The sequence below is a fragment of the Oenanthe melanoleuca genome, chromosome 8 (genome assembly GCF_029582105.1).
Source record: "Oenanthe melanoleuca isolate GR-GAL-2019-014 chromosome 8, OMel1.0, whole genome shotgun sequence".
NCBI lineage: Eukaryota > Metazoa > Chordata > Aves > Passeriformes > Muscicapidae > Oenanthe > Oenanthe melanoleuca.
The window spans coordinates 9,838,476-9,859,577 of NC_079342.1; the positions used below are offsets into that span (position 1 = coordinate 9,838,476).

At 41.1% G+C, this 21,102-nt stretch overlaps 1 protein-coding gene across 2 annotated transcripts in view; it reads left to right on the forward strand.

Moving 5' to 3' along the window:
• DPYD (dihydropyrimidine dehydrogenase) overlaps positions 1-21,102 on the forward strand; it is a 316,439-nt gene that overhangs the window by 253,014 nt on the left and 42,323 nt on the right. For both annotated transcript variants that reach the window (XM_056497180.1, XM_056497181.1), the window contains exons 19-20: positions 3,233-3,375; positions 19,840-20,019. In XM_056497180.1, coding sequence (XP_056353155.1) covers positions 3,233-3,375; positions 19,840-20,019 — 323 coding nt within the window. The remainder of the gene's footprint in view (positions 1-3,232; positions 3,376-19,839; positions 20,020-21,102) is intronic.

Here is a 21,102-nt window from a genome sequence, read left to right on the forward strand (position 1 = left end):
GGGAGAGATATTTGATTGATGCACATTCTGCTTCTCCTTCATGTTGTGTTTTCACTATTGGATTTCCTTGATTGATAGTTAGAAAAGTCTTACCTTTTATTAAAAAAAAAAAAAAGGAAAAAAAGGTAGAGAAAGCCAAAGCTCTTTGTTTTAAGGCAAGAAAAAGGTCAGGGACTTTCATATCTTACAATTATTTCATTGTTTATGTCTTTCTAAATAGCAAATATTTCTTCCATAATGAATGAGATTTGAAAGTGAAGCTTTCAACTCAGAGCAGTAGCATGTCATCTCCACGAGGTTTTTTTCTGCCTTTCATTTTTATATCTCACTCGCCTGCCTGAGGTCTTGATAAATGGACTTTGTTTATTAAATCTCATTATTTTACAGCAAGGTAAATGATAGCCACATCTAGCATCTGGTAGCAGCTGTAGCACTTCTATCAGGAGAGCACCATATCAGCAGTTTCCTCAGCTAGGGTGCTTAACCAGTGGAATTACAGATCCCAACCTGTCAAAGTATGTAGTAGATGCTTATCTTTTAGTATGTGAGCTGTCTTTCAAATGCATGCTGGATTTTGACCTCAGCTTCTTAAATACCATTGGATTTGCAGAAAACGTTCTGCAAATTCCCACTACTACTTACAGATCCTTTAAAATTTGGCATTAAATCTCCTTTATTTCAACCTTTTAAAAACTCCTTCTCCACAAATCTCTATAATGGAGTTTATTACCTTCCTGTGTACTTGTATGAAATGCAGGAAAATAGAGACTGTGAGTCAAATTGAGTGTTCATTTCCTTTTTTTTTCTTTTTTTTTTTTTTTTTTAATTGCCTTATTTTTTAATAGCTTGGCATTACTATTGTTTCTATTGTTTTCATTCTTTTTTTTTTTTCTTTAATCTGGTAGGTTGTTTCATTAGGCAGTAGGATCTCTATGACAAGCAAATCACATTGTATTCCAGCCCAGCAGCTTTTGTTAGAGAGGGGGAAGCTTCTGAACTGTTGATGGAAAATGTGAAGGAGAACGGCTGCAGCTTATATTGTGCTTGTTCCATATGACATAGAGTAATAAAAAAAATTCTGGGATGAATGGTGAGACCTTAGTGAACCCTCTGATTGTCATTACATCCATTTATTTACTCTCATCAGAAGCACTTCTGAAATGTTTTTAAATTCATTTGGGTGAATTATAAATGAATGGAATACTTTTGCAATCAAACCAATTTATCACTAATTTACTAATCACCAAATGTAAGTAATAACTCATATTATGAATATCAAATTCAGCTGGTGCTAAAAGGTACCTATGTTCTGTAATAAATTCTGAGTCTCATTGCTGCTTCTGCTAGACTTCATTGAATCATATTCCTGATTTCTTTGGGCTGAATGAAGGCCCTTCTGATTAACTATTGTGTTGCAACCTTAAATAAGCTGTTGGTCCTTTTCCTGTACTGACCATGTACAGAGACAGTCATTTAAGTGAGAGGGGGGCTAATTATATTCTGGAAATATTTTCTTGTGGAGCTTCTTGCTACAAGATATCTTTAAGGCCAAGGGTCTACAAACCTTTAAACCCCAATGAAGGCAAACTCTTAAGAGTTACACTGGGATTAGAAATGTATGAACCTTCATGCCTCAAAGCAGATTGGGAAAAAAATTCCCTATAACCACATGATTTCAGAATTCCCAGTGTCTGTGTTCTTTCACCTTTCTAAAAAACAGCTGCTGTGAGATTCTGGAGCTGTGTCAGCCTGAAAGCAATGTAGCAAGTCTGATGCTTACTTCTAGCTTCAATTTCAAAAACTGAATATTTGAAGAATTTCCTGACCTACTGTTTTTAATGAGATTACTTTCAGTGGTTTTGGCTGTGTAGTGTATGTTTTGGCCTGTATGCCTTCCAAAAGGCTTTATTTATAAATCTGTCAGAGCAAACAGCATGCTATCCATTTCTCTTCCCTCAAGCATTTCTCTAAGGCTGGACCATTAATTGTGTTACAATATTTGCTCTTTGGACACTTAGAAGTCATCCTCTTTTAAAGAATTGTTCTGTTCCTTTTGAACACATTACAGTCAACCCAGCCCAAACAATGGGAAATAGTCCCTTGTGTCCTAGAGAAAGTTCCTGCTCAACTCCAGATCCCTTCTGTGATCTGTTTGCTTGGGATCTTAGATACTTTAAAGAAGTTTTGGTGAGATTTCACATTTTTGCCTACCAGGCTCTAGTTTTCCTGAAAACATATCAGTAGTGTGTATTGGGTTAGGCTTGGGTTAGTAGCTGTTACCTCATTCAGTATTGAGAGTGAAAAAAACTTCCTGACAGCCACAGCTGTACAGGTCCTCTGGGAGTGATGTCTCCTCTCTTAAACTATTGCTGCCCAATGATGGCATCAAATTATACTAAAGCTTCTCTAAATTAAGTAGAAATTTTAATAATGTGGGGGTTATCTAGAGAAATCCCAGCAAGCCTAAAAAATAACTGGAGGTGTCATCTATCTATGCTGTCCATCATTTAATGAGCAGCATCTGTAGGTGTATTTTTAATATTTGCATACCGTCAGTAGAATGTAGTCAAAACAGATACACTGCAGACACAGTGAATTCAGACTTTAATCATAATACTCTAAATATAGCAGGGGGTTGTCTGACTCAACCTCTGTGTACCGTTTGAAATACGAGCTCCAGTTTTGGAGCTACTCCCATAAATGAATATACTTTTTCTTTTGAGAATTTGGATATCATATTAATTGTTAGAGAGGGCTTTCTTAAAGAATTATCTGAATCTACAAACATCCAGAAGGGGAAACAATAAAATATGAAATGCCAAGTGCAGTGAAATGGCACTTTTAAACCATTTTTAGTTGAACATAAATAAATGAGAAGTTTGCTCTTACTGGGACAACGTTTAGGTTAAAAAAATCAACCTGATTCTTGTGTAGAAACATAGATCTCTTTATTTACAGTGTACTGTATGGTAAAGTATTGCTTTCTGTCTCAGACATTGTTGGTGTAAAATGTCCAAGCTGGCTTTGCACTGTTTATCCAAATGTTTCTGCCATTCTCTGTATTCCAGCCTCGTGCGTAATTTGCTGCACAGGTGTTGATACCACTAAAACCCTCTTGGTGTGGGTTTATAGGTGAATGTGAGCTCTGCAGCTCAGAGTGAGGTGTGAGCTGGCATCTGCTGCCCCGTGGGGATGTGTGTGGGTGCTCTAACCCGTGCCTGGTGCCCTGCAGGGAACGCCATCCGGCCCATCGCCCTGCGCGCCGTGTCCGCCATCGCCCGCGCCCTGCCCGGCTTCCCCGTCCTGGCGACCGGGGGCATCGACTCTGCTGAGGCTGGCCTGCAGTTTCTGCACACTGGTGCTTCTGTCCTACAGGTACTGCTTCTTTCTTTTTGTGGTTAAGATCGTAAGATCTTCTTTTCAAATATTCTCATATTGTGGAGTTTCTACCATTGAGAAGAATGTTCATGTTTTTAACTTCATGCTGCTTGCTAAGAAATGTTCATTTCACATGGAGGAGTTGCCAAAAGAAGACTCAGGGTGTTGCAATACCAGTCTGGGAAAAGGCTAACCATGAGTTTGTTTGTACTTACTATCTCAGCTTAGATGATTGAAAATTGAAACATGTCTCTCCCTTGTCATACAAACATGGGTGAGGCAGAATTAAGCTCGACCTATCTGTTCTTGCATTCTCAGTTCTTCTTTTCTGCTAAGAGCCTTCTCAAGGTGAGAGGGCTTCCAAAGGGTTCTACATTGGTCTCTCAGGGAGCCAGTTTAAAGTAACTTTTGTTTGTCCAGGCACCTGTGTCCCTTAAGGGTGTTCATTGAGACAGGAGCTGTAGCACTGCTCCTGCTGCATGAGGTGCTGGCATTGCACTGGAGTGAGGAGTGAGCTGCATCCAGCAGTGCAGTTTGCATTGCTGAGGGTTGCTCTGAGCTGCATGGTTGGTTAGTCCCTGCCATGGAAGGAAGCCTTGGTGGCCTCTATTACAGGCACCAGAAATTGGCCAAAAATCAGCCCCTTACCTGCAGGGCACCATTGCAGCATGTTAGAATGGCTGAGGGGCAGGTGGTCTGTGTGTCATATTGTTCTGTTCTATATTGTTACATTCTGTAGATGTTCAGCCCTTTATCTGTCAGTCCCACCATAGACAACAGCAGCTGTGGCTCCTGTGAATATCAGCTTTGTGTCACTCCATGGGATGACTAGAGTGGTTTCATTCCCACAATTCACTTTGACATTGAAATTAGATTCAGTGTGACCATCCTTTTTACACAGCTACAGTGACTGCTGCGATTACTCATTTGTTTGCTATGTTTCACCAAAAAAAAAAGAAAAAAGCCAACTCAATATTTTGGTTTGATTGGGTTTTTTTAATGCACATCACAGTTAGCATCTCTGGAAGCTGAAGCAGAAGGCTGTTCTTTTTTTATAGACTCACTGTGTTCCTTGGATTTATTAGTTCCATTTACTTTTTTTTTTTTTTAGTTGTATTAAAGTGATTCAAACTTTTTCTTTTTTGTGGACAGATAAAGTTTGAAAAAATTTTGAGTTTGAAAGTTTAAAGTTTGAAGAAAATTGTCTGGGAGGCTTCTACCATATGAATATTAAGTAATGGTGCAAATTACAGGGCAGCATTTGTCTACCAAAAAAAATAGGATTGACAAGGAAATGTTTTTAGTGCTCTAGATTCACTTCATTTGTTATTGCTAATAGAGCTGCACTTTTGATGGCTTTGTCTGCAGCAATGTTACATGATCTGAACTGCACAGAATGAAATTATTTTCTGTTCTATGTCTGCTGTATCTGTTTCTGGATGACTAAAAACCAAGGGGTTTAATGTCTTGCACTTTTATTTTATATAGATTGTGTAGCTGATTGGTTTTTATTCTTTCTTTTCTCTCCCTGTTGGTTTGTCCCAATGGTAATGGGAAGTTCTGAAATATTATTTCATGCAGACATCCCAGTCAGTGCTTGAGAGAAAGACTGTTTTATTTATAAGACATTAATTATTGTTTTCTTTTTAGTAGTAATCAAATTCTCTGACACTGGCTTTCACAATTGGCTTGGATCTATACAGAGATTTTGCCCTTTACAGAATAATTTCTCTTTTCAATGTATTTTTCTCAGAGATGCTGAAAAAACTCTTATTTTGTCCTTAGGTTTCACCAGTTTAACTTAAGTCATCTCTAGAACTGATTTTAAACTCCTCTGGATCAAAAATATCCTCAGTTTAAGTGGTTTCTTTCTGTTCCACTAAAGTAGGGAAGTAATTTCAGATAAATGGATTCTAAAGTGGCTGTGTAGGTAAGGATCTGAACTAGTTCAATTGCATCCATTTTAAAATAAACTTTTAGTAAGCTTCATGCAAGATTGTGAATACAGGCCATAAGTCTTTCCCTCATGGTGGGAAGGACACTTGGAAGGGAGAAGGAAATGAGTAATCTCTATAGAAAGTCAAAGAAATGCAGTTACTGGGACTAGACTAAAAGGTGTTTACTTCTCAGATGAGATACATTGTGATAGACAGAGGAAGACACCCATATCACACAGATCATCTTTGGACCCCAGTTAGGATTATGAGGATCATTTCCATTGTTTTTCTTCTAAACAAGGTCACACAAATAGCCAACCAATATTCTTTTCCCTGAATCCCAGTCTCTCACATGTCCTTGGTATCAAATTCCCAGCTTGCTCCTTCAGCAGCTGTGACCTCCCAGTACTGACATACAGAGTACAGGATTTGTAGATAACATCAAATAAAGTGAACCACTGAATGATCCAGTATTTAAGATTCACTGCATAGCAAGTCCCTGAGTTAAGCAGGTAAAAGCTGGGACAGTACTGGGGGAATTCTGTGTGTCCCACACCCTTATCTAAAGTATCTGCTTTGGGTACTGATGGAGGTGGTTCTGAAGAGACAGACTGACACAGTCCTGCACATCTTGTGACCTGGATTCACACTGGTGACTGATCCAGAGGCAGGAAGCAAGCAGTGATAGAGTGACCTCTGTGCTCAGCTGTGCCACAGAGGCAGTGGGCTTAAAACTGGGGTGTGTCAGTGCTCTCAGCACCCTGTTCCCCAGCAGGGCTTGCAAAGGGTAGGGGCTGTCAGATGATCCAGCACTGAACATGCCCATTCTGCAGGGTAGCACAGCTGCACTGATCCACGGAGCCCAGCTGGAGAGCCTGGGACAGCAGCACCTGCCTGGCCCCTGGGCTTCCCTTCCTTGCATCCCAGCAAGGGTCCTGTGTCTCCTCTGCCATGGGAGCAGGATGCTCATGGCCTGGGTTAATAAGGAGGCTTTGTATGAGTTGATCTAATTGCAATGTAGCATATCTTTTAGAGGAAAGGCTTATGAATAATAAATGCTCTTCCATTAAAAGCAAGATCGGGTTTTCCTCTTCAGATATTTCACCTGCAATCAGTTCTCCATTATTTTTTCCAACTGCTTTTATTTTTAAAACGTGGGGATTTATTTTCCATTTGCAAAATCATCGTACACAGAATGCAAGTCAGGAGTCAGGTGATAAGCCATATTTTGCTGTATGCCATAACCACCTCAAGTGGTTTTAAGCAGGTGTATTAGGAAATGGTGTGGGGAGAGAATTGCAGTAATCAAAATATGTTCTATCCCCTCCTTTGGAAGATGGAGGACAACTTATTATTATCATTTCTCATAAAAAGTTTTGGCTGTAAGGAATTTTGCAGAAGATATAAAAAACAAACTAGTTTATTGTACTCAGTAGTAGCTGGGCTTAAGATTTTATACAGCAATTTAACAGAGAATTCTTCCCCTTTTTGACCTCAGAAACACTTGCAGAAAGACCCCACTTGTTTTTTAATTTCTTATTAAAGATGCTGAAACATTTCAGTCATTCTTCAGCTGATTCATTGCATCATAGTTTTTTTAACATACCTGAATTACCAACCCCATTTCAGTAGAGGCATGACATAAAAAAAAAAACCAAAACAAACAAAAAACCACCAAACAAAAAACACAAAACAAAATAAAACAAAACAAAAAAAACCCCACAATTTTAATATGGAGGTAATCCTGCACTCAGTGTATACAAGGAGCTCCAGAAATGTCTAGAAGCCCCTTTCTGTGATGAATGTCATTATTACAGTTTTCCAGTAAGGCTGAGGTATTTTGTTTCTAATTTAAGTACGCTTTTTTTTAAAGCCCAAATTTATCAAAATTAGATGTCTATCAAAATTTTTTGCATGCTCTGCAACATATATGTGACTTACCATGTCACACTGATGGTTTGTTAGATTTTTTTCAAGGTTTTGAAAGTGACATACATTTTTTTAAAGTAATCTTGCTGCAGGAAATGAAAATGGGAAACAATTATAAAAAATTCCAGCGGAAAGAGAAAACGCATTATGGAGAAAGCAATAAAAGCGTAAAAATATTAAAGTAAAAATCACTTCACAGTAGCCTGTATGATTCAATTGTAGATCAATATTGTGTGGTTAATGCATTAGCAGTAGAGCATTAATTTGCAATTACAGTAGGTGATCTGATCCTCTGTGTTCTGTCCATTGACATAAATGACCTTTTGTTGAAAGAGATTCTGTAGTCATTATTTCTAGCAGATGTAACTAAAAAAAAAGAGGTAGGCCAAAGGGGTACTTTCTAAAGTATACTTATTCCATGGTAGAACCTTTCAGCATTGTATTCTGGTATGGAATACTTTATTCATCTGGAATATTGGACATTTTCAGGTAAAGAATATGGATTCCTTTTCAAATAAATGTCTTTTCTCACAATGCGAGAGGTCACACACGTCCTCTGTTGCAGACATGCATGTCTGTAAGGTTTTCTACCCAGCAAAGATTTAAAATCCACCCATGGAATGCTGCTTCTCAGTGGGACAGCCTGTGGCTTTACCCTGAGCCCTTTTTCAGATCCACCTTCATCCTCCCTCACCTCCTCCTGTCCTGGCTGGGATGCAGAGCCTTGCAGTGCTGTTCTGTCCCTTGCAGTGCTGTTGTGTCCCTTGCAGTGCTGTCATGTCCCTTGCAGAGCTGTTCTGTCCCTTGCAGAGCTGTTCTGTCCCTTGCAGTGCTGTTCTGTCCCTTGCAGTGCTGTCGTGTCCCTTGCAGTGCTGTTTCTGTCCCTTGCAGTGCTGTCCTGTCCCTTGCAGTGCTGTCCTGTCCCTTGCAGAGCTGTCCTGTCCCTTGCAGTGCTGTCCTGTCCCTTGCAGTGCTGTCGTGTCCCTTGCAGTGCTGTCCTGTCCCTTGCAGTGCTGTCGTGTCCCTTGCAGTGCTGTCCTGTCCCTTGCAGGTCTGTCGTGTCCCTTGCAGGTCTGTCGTGTCCCTTGCAGAGCTGTCGTGTCCCTTGCAGAGCTGTCGTGTCCCTTGCAGTGCTGTTGTGTCCCTTGCAGGTCTGTTGTGTCCCTTGCAGTGCTGTCCTGTCCTTTGCAGGTCTGTCCTGTCACTTGCAGAGCTGTCCTGTCCCTTGCAGTGCTATCCTGTCCCTTGCAGAGCTGTTCTGTCCCTTGCAGAGCTGTTCTGTCCCTTGCAGTGCTGTCCTGTCCCTTGCAGTGCTGTCATGTCCCTTGCAGTGCTGTCATGTCCCTTGCAGTGCTGTCCTGTCCCTTGCAGTGCTGTCCTGTCCCTTGCAGAGCTGTTCTGTCCCTTGCAGTGCTGTCCTGTCCCTTGCAGTGCTGTCCTGTCCCTTGCAGTGCTGTCCTGTCCCTTGCAGGTCTGTCCTGTCCCTTGCAGAGCTGTCCTGTCCCTTGCAGGTCTGTTGTGTCCCTTGCAGTGCTGTCCTGTCCCTTGCAGTGCTGTCCTGTCCCTTGCAGAGCTGTTCTTGTGCTTGTTCTTGTGTGTTGTGCTGCCCCCAGACCTTGCCCTGTGACCCTGCCCATCTCCCAGGTAAGGGAGGGAGGTGGCACTGTGCCCCACCCCAGTCAGAGCTGCCATGAAGTTGGATCTGCCCCTGCCCAGTTTTGGGTGGGACCTCAGAGATCTGAGGAAGAACAAAACCACTTTTCAGATGTAAGTTCTTTGATTGAGATAAGTATAGTCTCCTGTAGAAGGAGCAGCTTTTAGACTGTATTTACAAAGGAACTTGATAGGTATTTGTACATCCATTTGAGTATCTTCCATCACATTTGAGCTTTTGTGGCCATTTTCACTGAAATTTGCCAGAAGGGAGAAAGTGTTTTACTCTAACAAATTTTGAGAAGCAGAACAGGCAGAGGAGAGAGCGTGGCTGCATTCCTTCACTGTGAGCACGGGCACACCACGAGCTCCCCTTCATTAGAGCTCTGAGCAGCCCATGGACAGCGCTGTGCCAGCCACAGGACAGGCTCTAATTGGCAGGCACACCTTGTTCAACGTCAGAGAACCCAACCTGAGACACTGAGCTGCTGGAAGCCAGCTGTCATTAGCTCACTGCTCACAGAGCCACGCTCTGAGGAAAGTCTTCAATGGCTGCAGCACTGAATGGAGTGGCCATTCTCTGCAGAGATGAAATTTGCAGTACATGCAGAAACAAAAGAGGGAACAAAGTGCTGTTTGAACATGTCGACATAAAATCCTAAGTGGAATGAATGTGGAAGAGAGAAAAGAGTTGGGATAGACATATCCAAGCATTTACTTCTGAAAACATTTCATTATTTTCTGTTTTTTCCTAACCCAGTGCTAATTACAGAAATTCAACCTGTTCTCAACTGTCTGTCTTTGCTAATAAAACAAAAAGTAATTAGAGGACTTGCTCCATTACAGATGATTGGGAGAGAAATTGCTAATTGATAGTGAGAATCTTCTGTGAGAATTTCTTTTAAAGGAAATCAGAATTTGTCAAACAAAAACAATCTACAAAGTTTTTTGTTATAATTGTAAAAAACATCAAATTAGAACAGGTTTTCATTATTGATTCTTGTGTATTATTTTGCCACTTTTAATGAAAAGTTGCAATATTCAAATCAGCACATTGTAAAGTTACTAAATTCAACACTAATAAAGCCTTTTATTTTGTGCAGTTTTGCATTAGTTCTGCATTTTATTTGGAGCTGCTTAGGGGAATTATCTATTAGCTTTCCTTTATTTCTGCTCATTTCACCAGCTATAAAATGAAGTCTGCATAGATAGGATTGTCATTTCATAAATTTGTAAGAATGAATTAAAGCTTATTCTGTAACAATTGCTATTTGTCATTCTCATAATGAATTCTCATGCAAACTAGTTTCAACTATCACTATATGGTAATAATTATTTACTAGCAATTAGGTCTCAATTGAGCATCAGTTCAAATGCTGTCCTATAGCAGTCACTCCCTTATAGCAGGGTTTGTTCTCCTGGGAGCACTGGGTCTGCTCCCTTTCCTGCTCTGCCTGGGTGCCTGCCCTGCTTCCCTGGCTCTGGCAATGCCTTCAGAATTGAGGGGATGGGAGGAATAATTGCTTTGGCACTATGTCTTTTTCCCTCTCTCCCAAGGATCCACAATATTGCTTGTCCTTTGAAAACCCAGTACTGCTGCACCAATTTTTAATGCAGGTTCACTATTTATGTGGATCCATGCTGCTGCTCTCTTGCATGAACATGCACAGAGCTGTTCTCCATGCAGATGAAGCACATGGTGTGAATTGAGTTTTGTTTGAAGTTTACAAAGTAAATGCAATATGGAGATGACTCTTCACAAGAGGCTTGGTTAATTGTTGATGAAATTATAGGCAAGTTGTTTTATTCAACTCAGGTTGCTTTCAGACATGAAGCTAGGCTCTGTTGTAGACTGAGTTCTCTTGAGTACATCTGGGGGTGACTGGAGATTGAATCTGAAACTGTACCCAGTTCCTTGTTATATACTGAAAATAAATAGCAGGCAAGATTAGCACAGTGGAAAATGTTGTTTCTTTATTCCTTTCTGCCATCTCAAATAATTACATAGGAAAATTCTTGTGAGGTTGTTTTTGTTTTTTTTTTTAATATATATGTTGTAACTGCGGGGGACTTGTTTTCCAAAAAGGAAGAATGTAAAACGTTCAAAGCTCTGCCATCAGAGAAGTTCTTCCTGGAAACATTGTCAGTCATACAAAGAAAATACATGTTTAAGAAATTTTCCTTTTTGTATCATAGCAGCTTTGTTGATCTTTCAGTCAGAGGCTGCAGTGAAAGGAAGAAAGGGAAAGCAAGCAGTGGAAGAGGTTGTGCTCAGGGAAGGCACAACTGGAGCCCACACTGGCACAGGGACACCCTGCTCAGAAAGGGCTTGGTGCTGGGCTAGCTGCAGTTTGGTCACTGATTTTTTGCTTTTCCCATGGTAGATAAGTGGGTTTTCTGCCCAGAAATGAGGGAGCAATAATTTTTTTTTTCCTGTTACAGCACAAGCCCCCTGACACAGCTTGATCTGACTGATGAGGGGTTCTTTTATCCATGCAATTAGAACAAAAGAAGCAGAGAAAGCATTTGTTTTCTAAGCTGGCATTTTGGAAGCTGGCAGTACATTTAAGGAAGGGTTTAACTTCCTTCAATATCATGAGTTATGTCGCTGCTTTTCTCGCTGATATTTGTTATTTGGATGGAGATAGGTAAAACAATCCCTAAGGAAATGTAGAAGTGGGTTTTTATCTCTGACACGAAGGATTCACAGGGTCAGAACTATTTTGTTCACATGAATCTCACTCTTCAATGGACACAGCAGCTGCTGCACAAATTCGTACAGGCAAGCTGATAGAGGATGAAAGTAATTTTAGCTGAAATATAATGTGAGAGTACTAGAGGGAAAGACTCACAAGGAAGAGGGGTTAATCATTGCAGGATTGAATTGAGGTTCCAAGATAGAAAAATTGCTTTTCTGTTTGATTTTGAGAGGGCTGCAGCTTTCAAAATTCTGGTCACAGGAGGATGGCCCTCAGTAGATGGTTCTCATTAGAATTTGTTGAAAATTTCTTTGAGGGAACTGTTTTTCATTGACAAATTTCATTTAATCAAAATAGATCTCAAATCCCTGCTGTGTCTGATTCAGAATGTCCTGGATGAACACTGAAGGTCTACCCTGGATCTGTTAGTGAGACTGAATATTGCCAGTGATGAGGAAATAGTTATTGTCACAGGGAAGTTTAAGCATGGAAAAGTTTTCCAGTTTAGACTGATAATCAAAATTCTAAAAACGTGTGGAATTAACACATTTAAAGAAAAAATATTATTTGGGTGAATCAAATCTGTTTCAATCTTTTTGCAACATATTTTGGTTTTGACCTTTTCATTCCAATTAACTTGGATTACAAAACAGACATTTTCAAGTTAAATGGAGCCATTGCATTCCATGTTGTCAAACAGCACATATTGGTAGTTCTGAAACTCTTTTCCACACTGTTTTCAGAACACCATTCTTTCCTGAAAAGCATGCTTTCCTAGAACTATACTCATCTCTGACAAACACACCTTTCCAAAAATGGGACAACAGACCAACTCGCTTCTAGAGATGATGGTGTCCCTGCTCTCAGAAAGCAAGAACTTAAAAACACTGCTGTGTAATGTTACTTGATGGCTTTTATCATCAAACCACCAGATCTGAGTGACTTAATTGGTACCTGCTATAGAAATTTCTTTGGAGCTGAAGGTTACAGCGGGTGGAAATGGATCAGATAAATCTGCATCTACCTGACACATCTGGTGATGCTGTCCCAGCAGCTGCAGAACCACTGGGAGAGCTGAAGGATTTCAGAAGAGTACTTATAAGAGAGGGGTGAGACCTTTGGGTGTTAATAAATGAAGTATGATGTGATATTCAGCATGTATTTAAAGATAGTAGTAGAGCCTCTGTGTGAGATTGGACTATTTACCCAGGGGAGTTAGTTCATCTGCATTCAAAGCCATCATTCATTTTGTAAATCTGCAGTACAATGATGCAATTTGCTATACATGGCTGATTATGAAGCTGTTTCCCAGACTCCTCAATGCTCAAGGCATGTGGAATCATATTTGTTTTCTTAGGAAAGATGATCACGATCAGCACTTTTATCAGTGTGTGTGCCCACCTACTGCATAAAGGTCCACTTTGTAGTTCCAAGAACTGACAGAATGCTTTAGTGAGATAAGGAAATATAACCATTCCTCTAGGGGTGCTTGACAAGGAAAAAACCCACAGTTACCTCAGGGAGCCTTCTGAAAATTCTTGATTTATTCTGCATTTCCCCTCTCAAAGACACAGGATACAAAATTGCATCGTTCAGGGTCCCTTGATAAGTGCCAGTTTCCCACTCCCAAACACCCAGTTTAGCTATTTAGATCAAAGATACATTAATTGGCAGTGGAGAACTTAAGGGGAGGAGAAAAGATTTGAGTAGGCTAGGAATTAATGCATTGGATGGCAATCCTAAAGGATCTCTTACAGTGCTCTTATCTCCTGATGTGCTCTCATCTGATAATGGCTAATGGATTCTCAGCTTTTTTCTTTCCTTTATTGTTGGCCACTCACAGCTGCCCAGGGTTGCTGGAGTGCACTGCATGGACAAGGTCTGTCTTGCAGCCCCAGAAGCAGGTCCTTTGAGGTGTCTGGCAGGAAGGGTAGCCATCCCCTTGGTGCTGGGGTAGTTTCTCTGAGATTCTGTGTCAGGAGGCTGCAGTGGCTTCAGCACACACTGTGGGGCTCTTCCTGCTGCCCAGCTGCTGCCCCTGGATTTCTGTACCTGCACTCCCTGCCCCAGTGCTCAGCTCTGCTTGACACCTTGTCAGCATTATATTGTCCTGTTGGAGAGAGGGCCCAGGCTCTTGCAGGAAATAAACATTTACCCCGTAAGCTTGTCTTGCATGGGCTCTTTTTAAGTAATTTTGAGCTCCATTATTTACTGACATTAGCCTGTACTTTTAATTAGAATGACAATTTATCTCAAGATTGTCTGATGAAATTTCTTGAGGTATAACAAAATATCTGAAATACTTCACTGACTGACTGAGACCCACATGGCATAGGAGTATCCAGTCCCTTTATTTATTTTATTTATTTATTTTTTTCAATATAGATTTCTTAAGCCTTATGTGAATGGCTGCCTGCTTTTCAGAGCCTGGCCTGGAGTTATTAGCATTTTTGAATCTTTCTTCTGTTTGTTATCCCTCAAAGTGTCTAAGTAAGCCCTCCACTCATTAGGAATTTAAGTCTAGGACTCAGTCAAAAAGACTGGCTGGGCTTTTTCCCCCATAATTCAGACAATTCATGGATGTTATATTTGAGTCCTTCAAACTGCTTTCTGAAGTCTGTACTAGACTCTGAAACAAATAGTAGTTCATTAGCTGATGTATATTAGTTCAGTTGTAATGTTTTAAAAAGGCATCAGCTATCATCCAATTCAGTTTTGTGTCAATCCAGTATCTGAAGACTTGTTAAGTAACATCCCATCTGCTAACCTATATCTCTAGAGTCATTTAAGCAGCTCATGTGAGTGAATGAAATCATTCCATCTGCACTATATCAATATTTTGGAAGCTTTTTCTTTTCACAGATTTGTTCTTTAAAACAAAGAGTCTTGAGGTTTTTTCCCCGAGATTGTACTGCATTGATAAACCACTTCCCCTGATGTTCTTAATCCTACAGCCCTCTAGCAGAAGTGATAATTAGATAGCAAGGGTAATGCAGGCTGGGCATTTAATGTGCTGGTCAGTTGGTGTTCAACGAGACAGGAGGAGGAGCCCTCGTTATGGAGGCAGCCTTTGTGTAGACACTGGTGTCCTGAAGGGTGTGGGGACAGAAACCCTCTGAGGAGAGTCTGTTTGTCTGTCCTGAAGGTTGTGGGGACAGAAACCCTCTGAGGAGAGTCTGTTTGTCTGTCCTGAGGGTTGTATGGACAGAAACGCTCTCAGAGGAGAGTCTGTTTGTCTGTCCTGAGGGTTGTATGGACAGAAACGCTCTCAGAGGAGAGTCTGTTTGTCTGTCCTGAGGGTTGTATGGACAGAAACCCTCTCAGAGGAGAGTCTGTTTGTCTTCATGCTCTCACATTGCAGCTCTGTGTCAGACAACCTGTGCAGTGTCTGCTGCTCTTTGCTTTGGAGATCAGGGCACATCCAAATTACTGTACAGAGGCTAGAAAATGTATGATTTCATTTCCATGGGCAAGAGCTATGCTGCAGATAGATTGCATGGGCCAGAAAGATCTCCCATTAGTCAAGTTTTTTTGCTTGCCTTTGAGAATAAATCCTAAATTGTGTGTATGCCTCACCCAGATGCTCTTGCCCTCTACAATAAAATTAGCCTTCTTAATGCTGGCAATTCATACAGATACACAGGTGGGCACAAACAGAATCCTTCCTGAACCATCTTGCATTCCTTCACAGCTTCAGATTTTTTTCACAAGAATCCTGATCAATAGAACCTAATCAAGAAAGCAGTAGCTTCACCTAGACATTAAATAATGGTTCAGGCATATTCATAAGAAGGTGACAAGAAGGGGAATTTATCTCTTCAATACTTACCAGGAAGATTTTTTTTAAGAGAAAAATAAAGCTTCTAGACAAAGATGATTAATGCTAAAATTGAAACCTTTTGTTTGGCATTTGTACATACCAGTAAAAATATTTCAAAGGGAGTCAACCAAATTAATGGCAAAGCACAATTTTTAATGCATTGTAAAGCCTCTCACAGGTATCTCAGAGCAATAATAGTTGTTTATCCCTTTGCTGTGGTCAGAATATTAGAAATTGTGAAGTCAAAGGCCAATTTCTTAATCAAATGGCATTTTGAGAGCTATTTTATTTACAAATTCTTTGCAGTTTAGAACCAAAGCTGAAATAAGTCTCCATCTTCTGGGGAAGCAAGATGGCATTCTGCTAAATGCTAGAATTTTATCATTTGAAGGGAAGAAAGGCAAAAAAGAAAGCAGCCAGTAAGACCTACGAATATAAAAGCATTTGAGATCTCAGAAGGAGTTTAAATCAATGCACTGCCACAGTTACAGCACAGATGAAAGAGCCTGCTGTCTCAATTGCCAGGAAACTACTTAGAAACTCTCACTTTGATTTTTTTTTTTTTTTTGGTAGTCCGTTACATTACCACTAAATGCAATATATGGAGACATCACTGCTTTGATGTTGTACAGCTACAACAAATGGAAACTAATATGGTAGAACAGTCAAGCTATGTGATTTGCATTTGTATATACAAATATATACCCATCAATCTTCTTACTTCTAGACCATGTATCACTGCCACCCATCTGCCTCGTTACTGAATACTTCTGTTTTCATAAAAGTGACAATTATTTTACACCCATATAGTCAAAAGAGATACATATATTTCAGAAGGGTGTAAAAATTAAAATGTTCTCCAAGCTATTGTCTCCCAGAAGAAGTTCCTCACTTGTCTCTTTTGGGATATAAGGGGCAATCATTGGAGTCTGGATCTGGGAGAAAAGGAAGGAGATCCAATGTTAAAAATTAAATTGTAGCAGTTCTACTACCAAGCTTGTGCAAACTTATTTCTGTGCATATTACTGCAATATGAATAATACATGTTACCTTCCCAGAGAGGGAAAACATAGCACCTTTCTCTTCTAGTGCAAGTTCTAGTGACCAACACAGGCAGGACAGCAGAACAGCACTTGTCAGCAGTACAGCTGACAGCTTTGTTGTGAGCTGGACTTCACCCTGTCCCATGGGATGCTCCACAGAACCAGTCTCTCATCCACAGAAGATACTTTCTACTAAAATGTTTCAGGCAAAAGGCTGGGTCAGTGAACAGCTGAATGCTAATTCACTCATTAAACAGATCCACTTGGATTATTTAGGATTAAGGGATATTAAACAGGTGCCATCCCTGCTGTGCAGAGCCCCAGCACTGCTGCTTGCCAGGACCTGGGCTGGCAAACCACAGGAGCAATGGATCCAGGACACTCTGTGTGTGCACTGGTCCATGGGCAGCTTCTGCTGGCCAGGGGATGAGAGCCCTGCTCTGGCACAGCACAGCAGGCTGTGCTGTCCCTGGGAAGTCTCAGTGCTGTTCAGGCTGGTGCTGAGGGCTGGTTGCAGCTCTCACACAGCACTGCTCACCTTCATCCTGAGCTGGTTCACCAGGACATGAATGGGAGGTGGCAGAATCATTGTGGGTACAGCAATGTCTGGGCTTTGCAAGTGCCTGTTCCCAGGGCAGGCAGCTGGAGCAAAGCAGGGGCATTAATGGGCTGTGGAGATGGGCTGGCTCAGTTCTGGGATTGTTCTGCATGCCTGAGCTTGAGTCTCACCTGGTCTATTGCCCTGCCACTTCTCCTGTGCTGAAAAGAGGACACACTGTCATTTAAACTGGGGATTCAGAGGCAGCCAGGTATGATGCTAAAAACCTCTCTCTGTGGTGTAGGAATTGTCATGGCTGATGGGTCATGGTGACCTTTTATCCTGACTTTGTTCAGCACCTTTTAAAATTCAGCAAAGGCTTCTACACTGATTGATGGGAGATACAGCAAGCCTAAAATACAAATCTCACCATCTGATTTGTGCAACATAAGCTCAGAATTTTGGAATTTGCCAAAAACGTGGCCAAACTATTTCAGTTGGTTTTGTATGTGTTAATGTTTGAAGTCTCTTCTTCTAGGAAAGGCCCATGAACATAAGCACTTGCTTTTATCCCAGTGAAATCAGTGAAAGGCTTGCCTTGCCACACCATTGGGCACCATAGTCATAAGACTTCTACAGAAGAGGAGGATTGTTTGGGACCACTTGTTTGTTCTAAGCCTTTCCATGTCATGTAACATTTTTCTTTAGTGCAGAGATTTGCATTTTTCTTAAAAATTGCATTTTGCCTTCAGTTTGCAACTTTCTTGGCTTTCCAGGGAAGACAAATAGTGCACTGCGTATAGAATCACAGGGATCAAATAGTTAGCTCTTAGTGTGTTATTATCTTCCACACATTTTTATATTATTGCAGTTCATAACACTGCACCACAAGCTGGAAAACAGTAAAAGCCTTTATTTATAAGGTTATTACAGGTATCCTCCCGTGTATCTCGTGTGTATACATCCTGTCAAAATATTTCAGCATTTTGACAAAAGTGTCTGAACTTGTTTCAAGTGACATGACATGGCTTTTAACTGCATTTTTTTTTTTACAGTTTTAGTATTTTTAAGAGTAGATAATAAAAGTGTTACCCATGCACTAAAAAAACCCAGAGAATTCCTTGCTGTGCAAAAAGGTTTCAATAAGCATCAGTGGAGTTTTGCAGTTAAATAACCTGTACAGGAAGTAATTATGATCGTCTCTATAATTGCCATTAAAAAAAACAAAGCCACAGTCTTGAAGCCTGTGGAAGGTATAACAGACCTAATTAGTGCCCACACTGTTTCTCCAGAGGAACAGATTTTTTTTTGTAATGTAAATGCACTGCATAGAAAATGTTATTGTGCTTATTTTATAGTTTCCCCTTATTTTCTCTCTTGTTCAGTGGTAGTAAAGGTATTTCCCAATGTGGTGTGTGCCTGTCTTCAGGACTGCAAGTTGTACTGTCATTTCTGAAATGGGGAAAACAATAGTGTATTGCCTGTGCTGTTTAATGTTGGTGTCCATTATGAGCTGTAGTGTGGATGTGTTTGTGCATGTCTCTGTGCACCCATTCATGTTCTAAAGTAGGTGCCCATTTCATTGTTGTGTTCACTATGTGTGCATGGAGTCAAGGTATTATCAGGAGCATTCCTTTCAGCTTTCCCAATAAAAGCTGAATCAGAGGCTGAAAACACTGACACATCTGGAATTTCAGAGCATTTCCAGGGATGTTAATTAATGGCACTCAATCAACCCTGCACCTCGTCACTGATGGCTGATTAGAGTTTAGCTAATGAGAAGGTGTTCAGACAACAGTCAGGAGTTTCTTTATTCAGTTGTCTGTTTGGTTGGGGATCTCTGTGGGTTTAAGCCTGAGCTGACATCCCCAACGTGCTCTAGAAGAACTCGTGTAAATGGTCAGATTATTTTCTGCTGTCAGTGGTTTTGTGTTTACATGTTAAGCTCTGCAGGTCAGGGATCACTACTCTATATGTTTGTAAAGCTATATTGCTCTCTGTGCTCCCAAAGTATCTAAAACAAAGTGGGCTTGCCTCCCAGTTGCACTGAGTGGCAGAAGGGGATTGTTCTGTTCTGTGCCTGGCAATGCTCACCCCCTAATAACAGGTCAGTTTAATGGGTGCTATTGCTGAGACACTTCCATTGGATCCAGATTCATCTCAGGGCTGTCTAGTGGAATGGGCACAAACAGAAATTCCATTTAAATATAAGAAAAAAGCTTCAAGGGAGATTGAACACTGAAGCAGGTTCCCCAGAGAGGTGTACACTCTGTATTTGGAGATATTCAAGTCCTGACTGGATACAGTGTTGGGTAGTCTTCTGTAGCTGACCCTTCTCTGAGCTGGAGGTTGAAAAATAAAGATCTCAAGAGATGCTTTCCAGTCTCAGCAAGTCTGTGGTTCTGTGATTTGCTAGGCTGGGACCTAACTGGTTCTGCCTGTGCTTGCTGAGCAGAGCAGGCTGGGGGATACCACTGAGTGTGTGCAGGCAAAGCTCTGAGCACAGGTGGGGTTTGCCAGTGTGCTGGTGTGCCCAGCACCAGCTCCCCAGCAGGCACATCTCAGGCTGGGCTTGCAGGTTTATCTCTGAACGGCCCTCAGGTCTTGTCCAAGGGCTGCTGCTGGGAAATCTGGGCATAACTGGGGTTATTGAGCCCTTTCTTTCCTGAACTGCAGTGGTGATATCATGACACAGGACTAAGCAGGCAATAATCCTGAATTCCTGTAGTTCTTCCCAGTGGGGTTGCAGGAAGGGCCACCTGATAATCAGTAAATCCAGAGTTTGCTGATTCCCTATGCTTCCCTGCCAGGATGGTGCTGATAACTGACTTGCATTTCACAGGTGTGCAGTGCTATCCAAAACCAAGATTTCACTGTTATTGATGACTACTGCACGGGACTGCGAGCTCTTCTGTACCTGAAAAGCATCGAGGAGCTTGAAGACTGGGATGGACAGAGTCCTGCAACCATGTGCCACCAGAAAGGAAAACCAGTACCTAGAATTCCTGAGCTGATGGGAAAGGTATGCTGCTTTATTGTCATTCCTGTATAATAACACTATGTCTTGGTTTTGAATGTAATTCCATAATCATTGTATGCAGTTTCTGCTATTACCTTGATTAATCACTGCTGCTGTCACAATTAGTCACCAAGTCATTTTCCTTCTGAATATTGATGAATATGTAGGCAGCTTAAGAAGACAAACTTGAAATGACTTGATATGGGTTAACTTTTTTACTGTAAATATGATCTCTTCACGTGATTCATAACATCATGTCTTTAAAAAATGTATAGGATGTAAAATTGCATTAGAACAAGTTCTGGTTCTGCTTGCTTTAATGAAACTCAACTCACTTGAGATTGATCCTAATATTGTGCAGAAGTTCCTGGGTGTTTCAGCCAGGGTGCAGCATTCAGGAGACATGCAAAAACCCTCTTGCACTGGCTCTGACGAGCTGGGACAGGTAGTCACAGACCAGAACATGAGATCAGGTAGGAGTGGTCCTTCAATCACCATACCTGAGCATCTCGTGGTCTTTCATGTGTGCTGATGCCCAAACCCTCTGCAAGACAAGGAACTTCTAGATGAGGATCAGTGGCACCAGACAGTTTAATAAATTCTGCAAGATCATTTAAACCTAGAAAGTCTGTGATGAAATAGGAATGTAAATGATGGTCAGCATGAAATCCTAACCTCTGGACTGTCTTTCCTCTCTGCTCTAGTAGTTCCCTGCTACAAAAGCATTTTTGGAGATTTTTGACAGGTGCAGTGGGTTGCAGCTGCCCAGCCCTGCTCACCCCTCCACCAGGGCACCTGCTGATCCCTGCTGGGAAGCAGGAAGTGTAACTGGCTTCCTGCTGATGCCCGGCTGCCTCCTGCTCCAAGCAAAATACCTGCACAGCAGGGAGGCCAAGCTTTTGTTTCTGGTTACTAGAGGGGATCACTTTGAAGACTGATTTCAGTTATACATCATGCCTATTGATTATCCTTCCAAAAATCTGATGTACGACTGTTGAAAATGTTGTAAAAAGTAAAGAATTACAAAAGAATAGGATTTGGAGTGTCAAACGCCTCCAAATCTCTGCTTATCATTCCTGATGACTG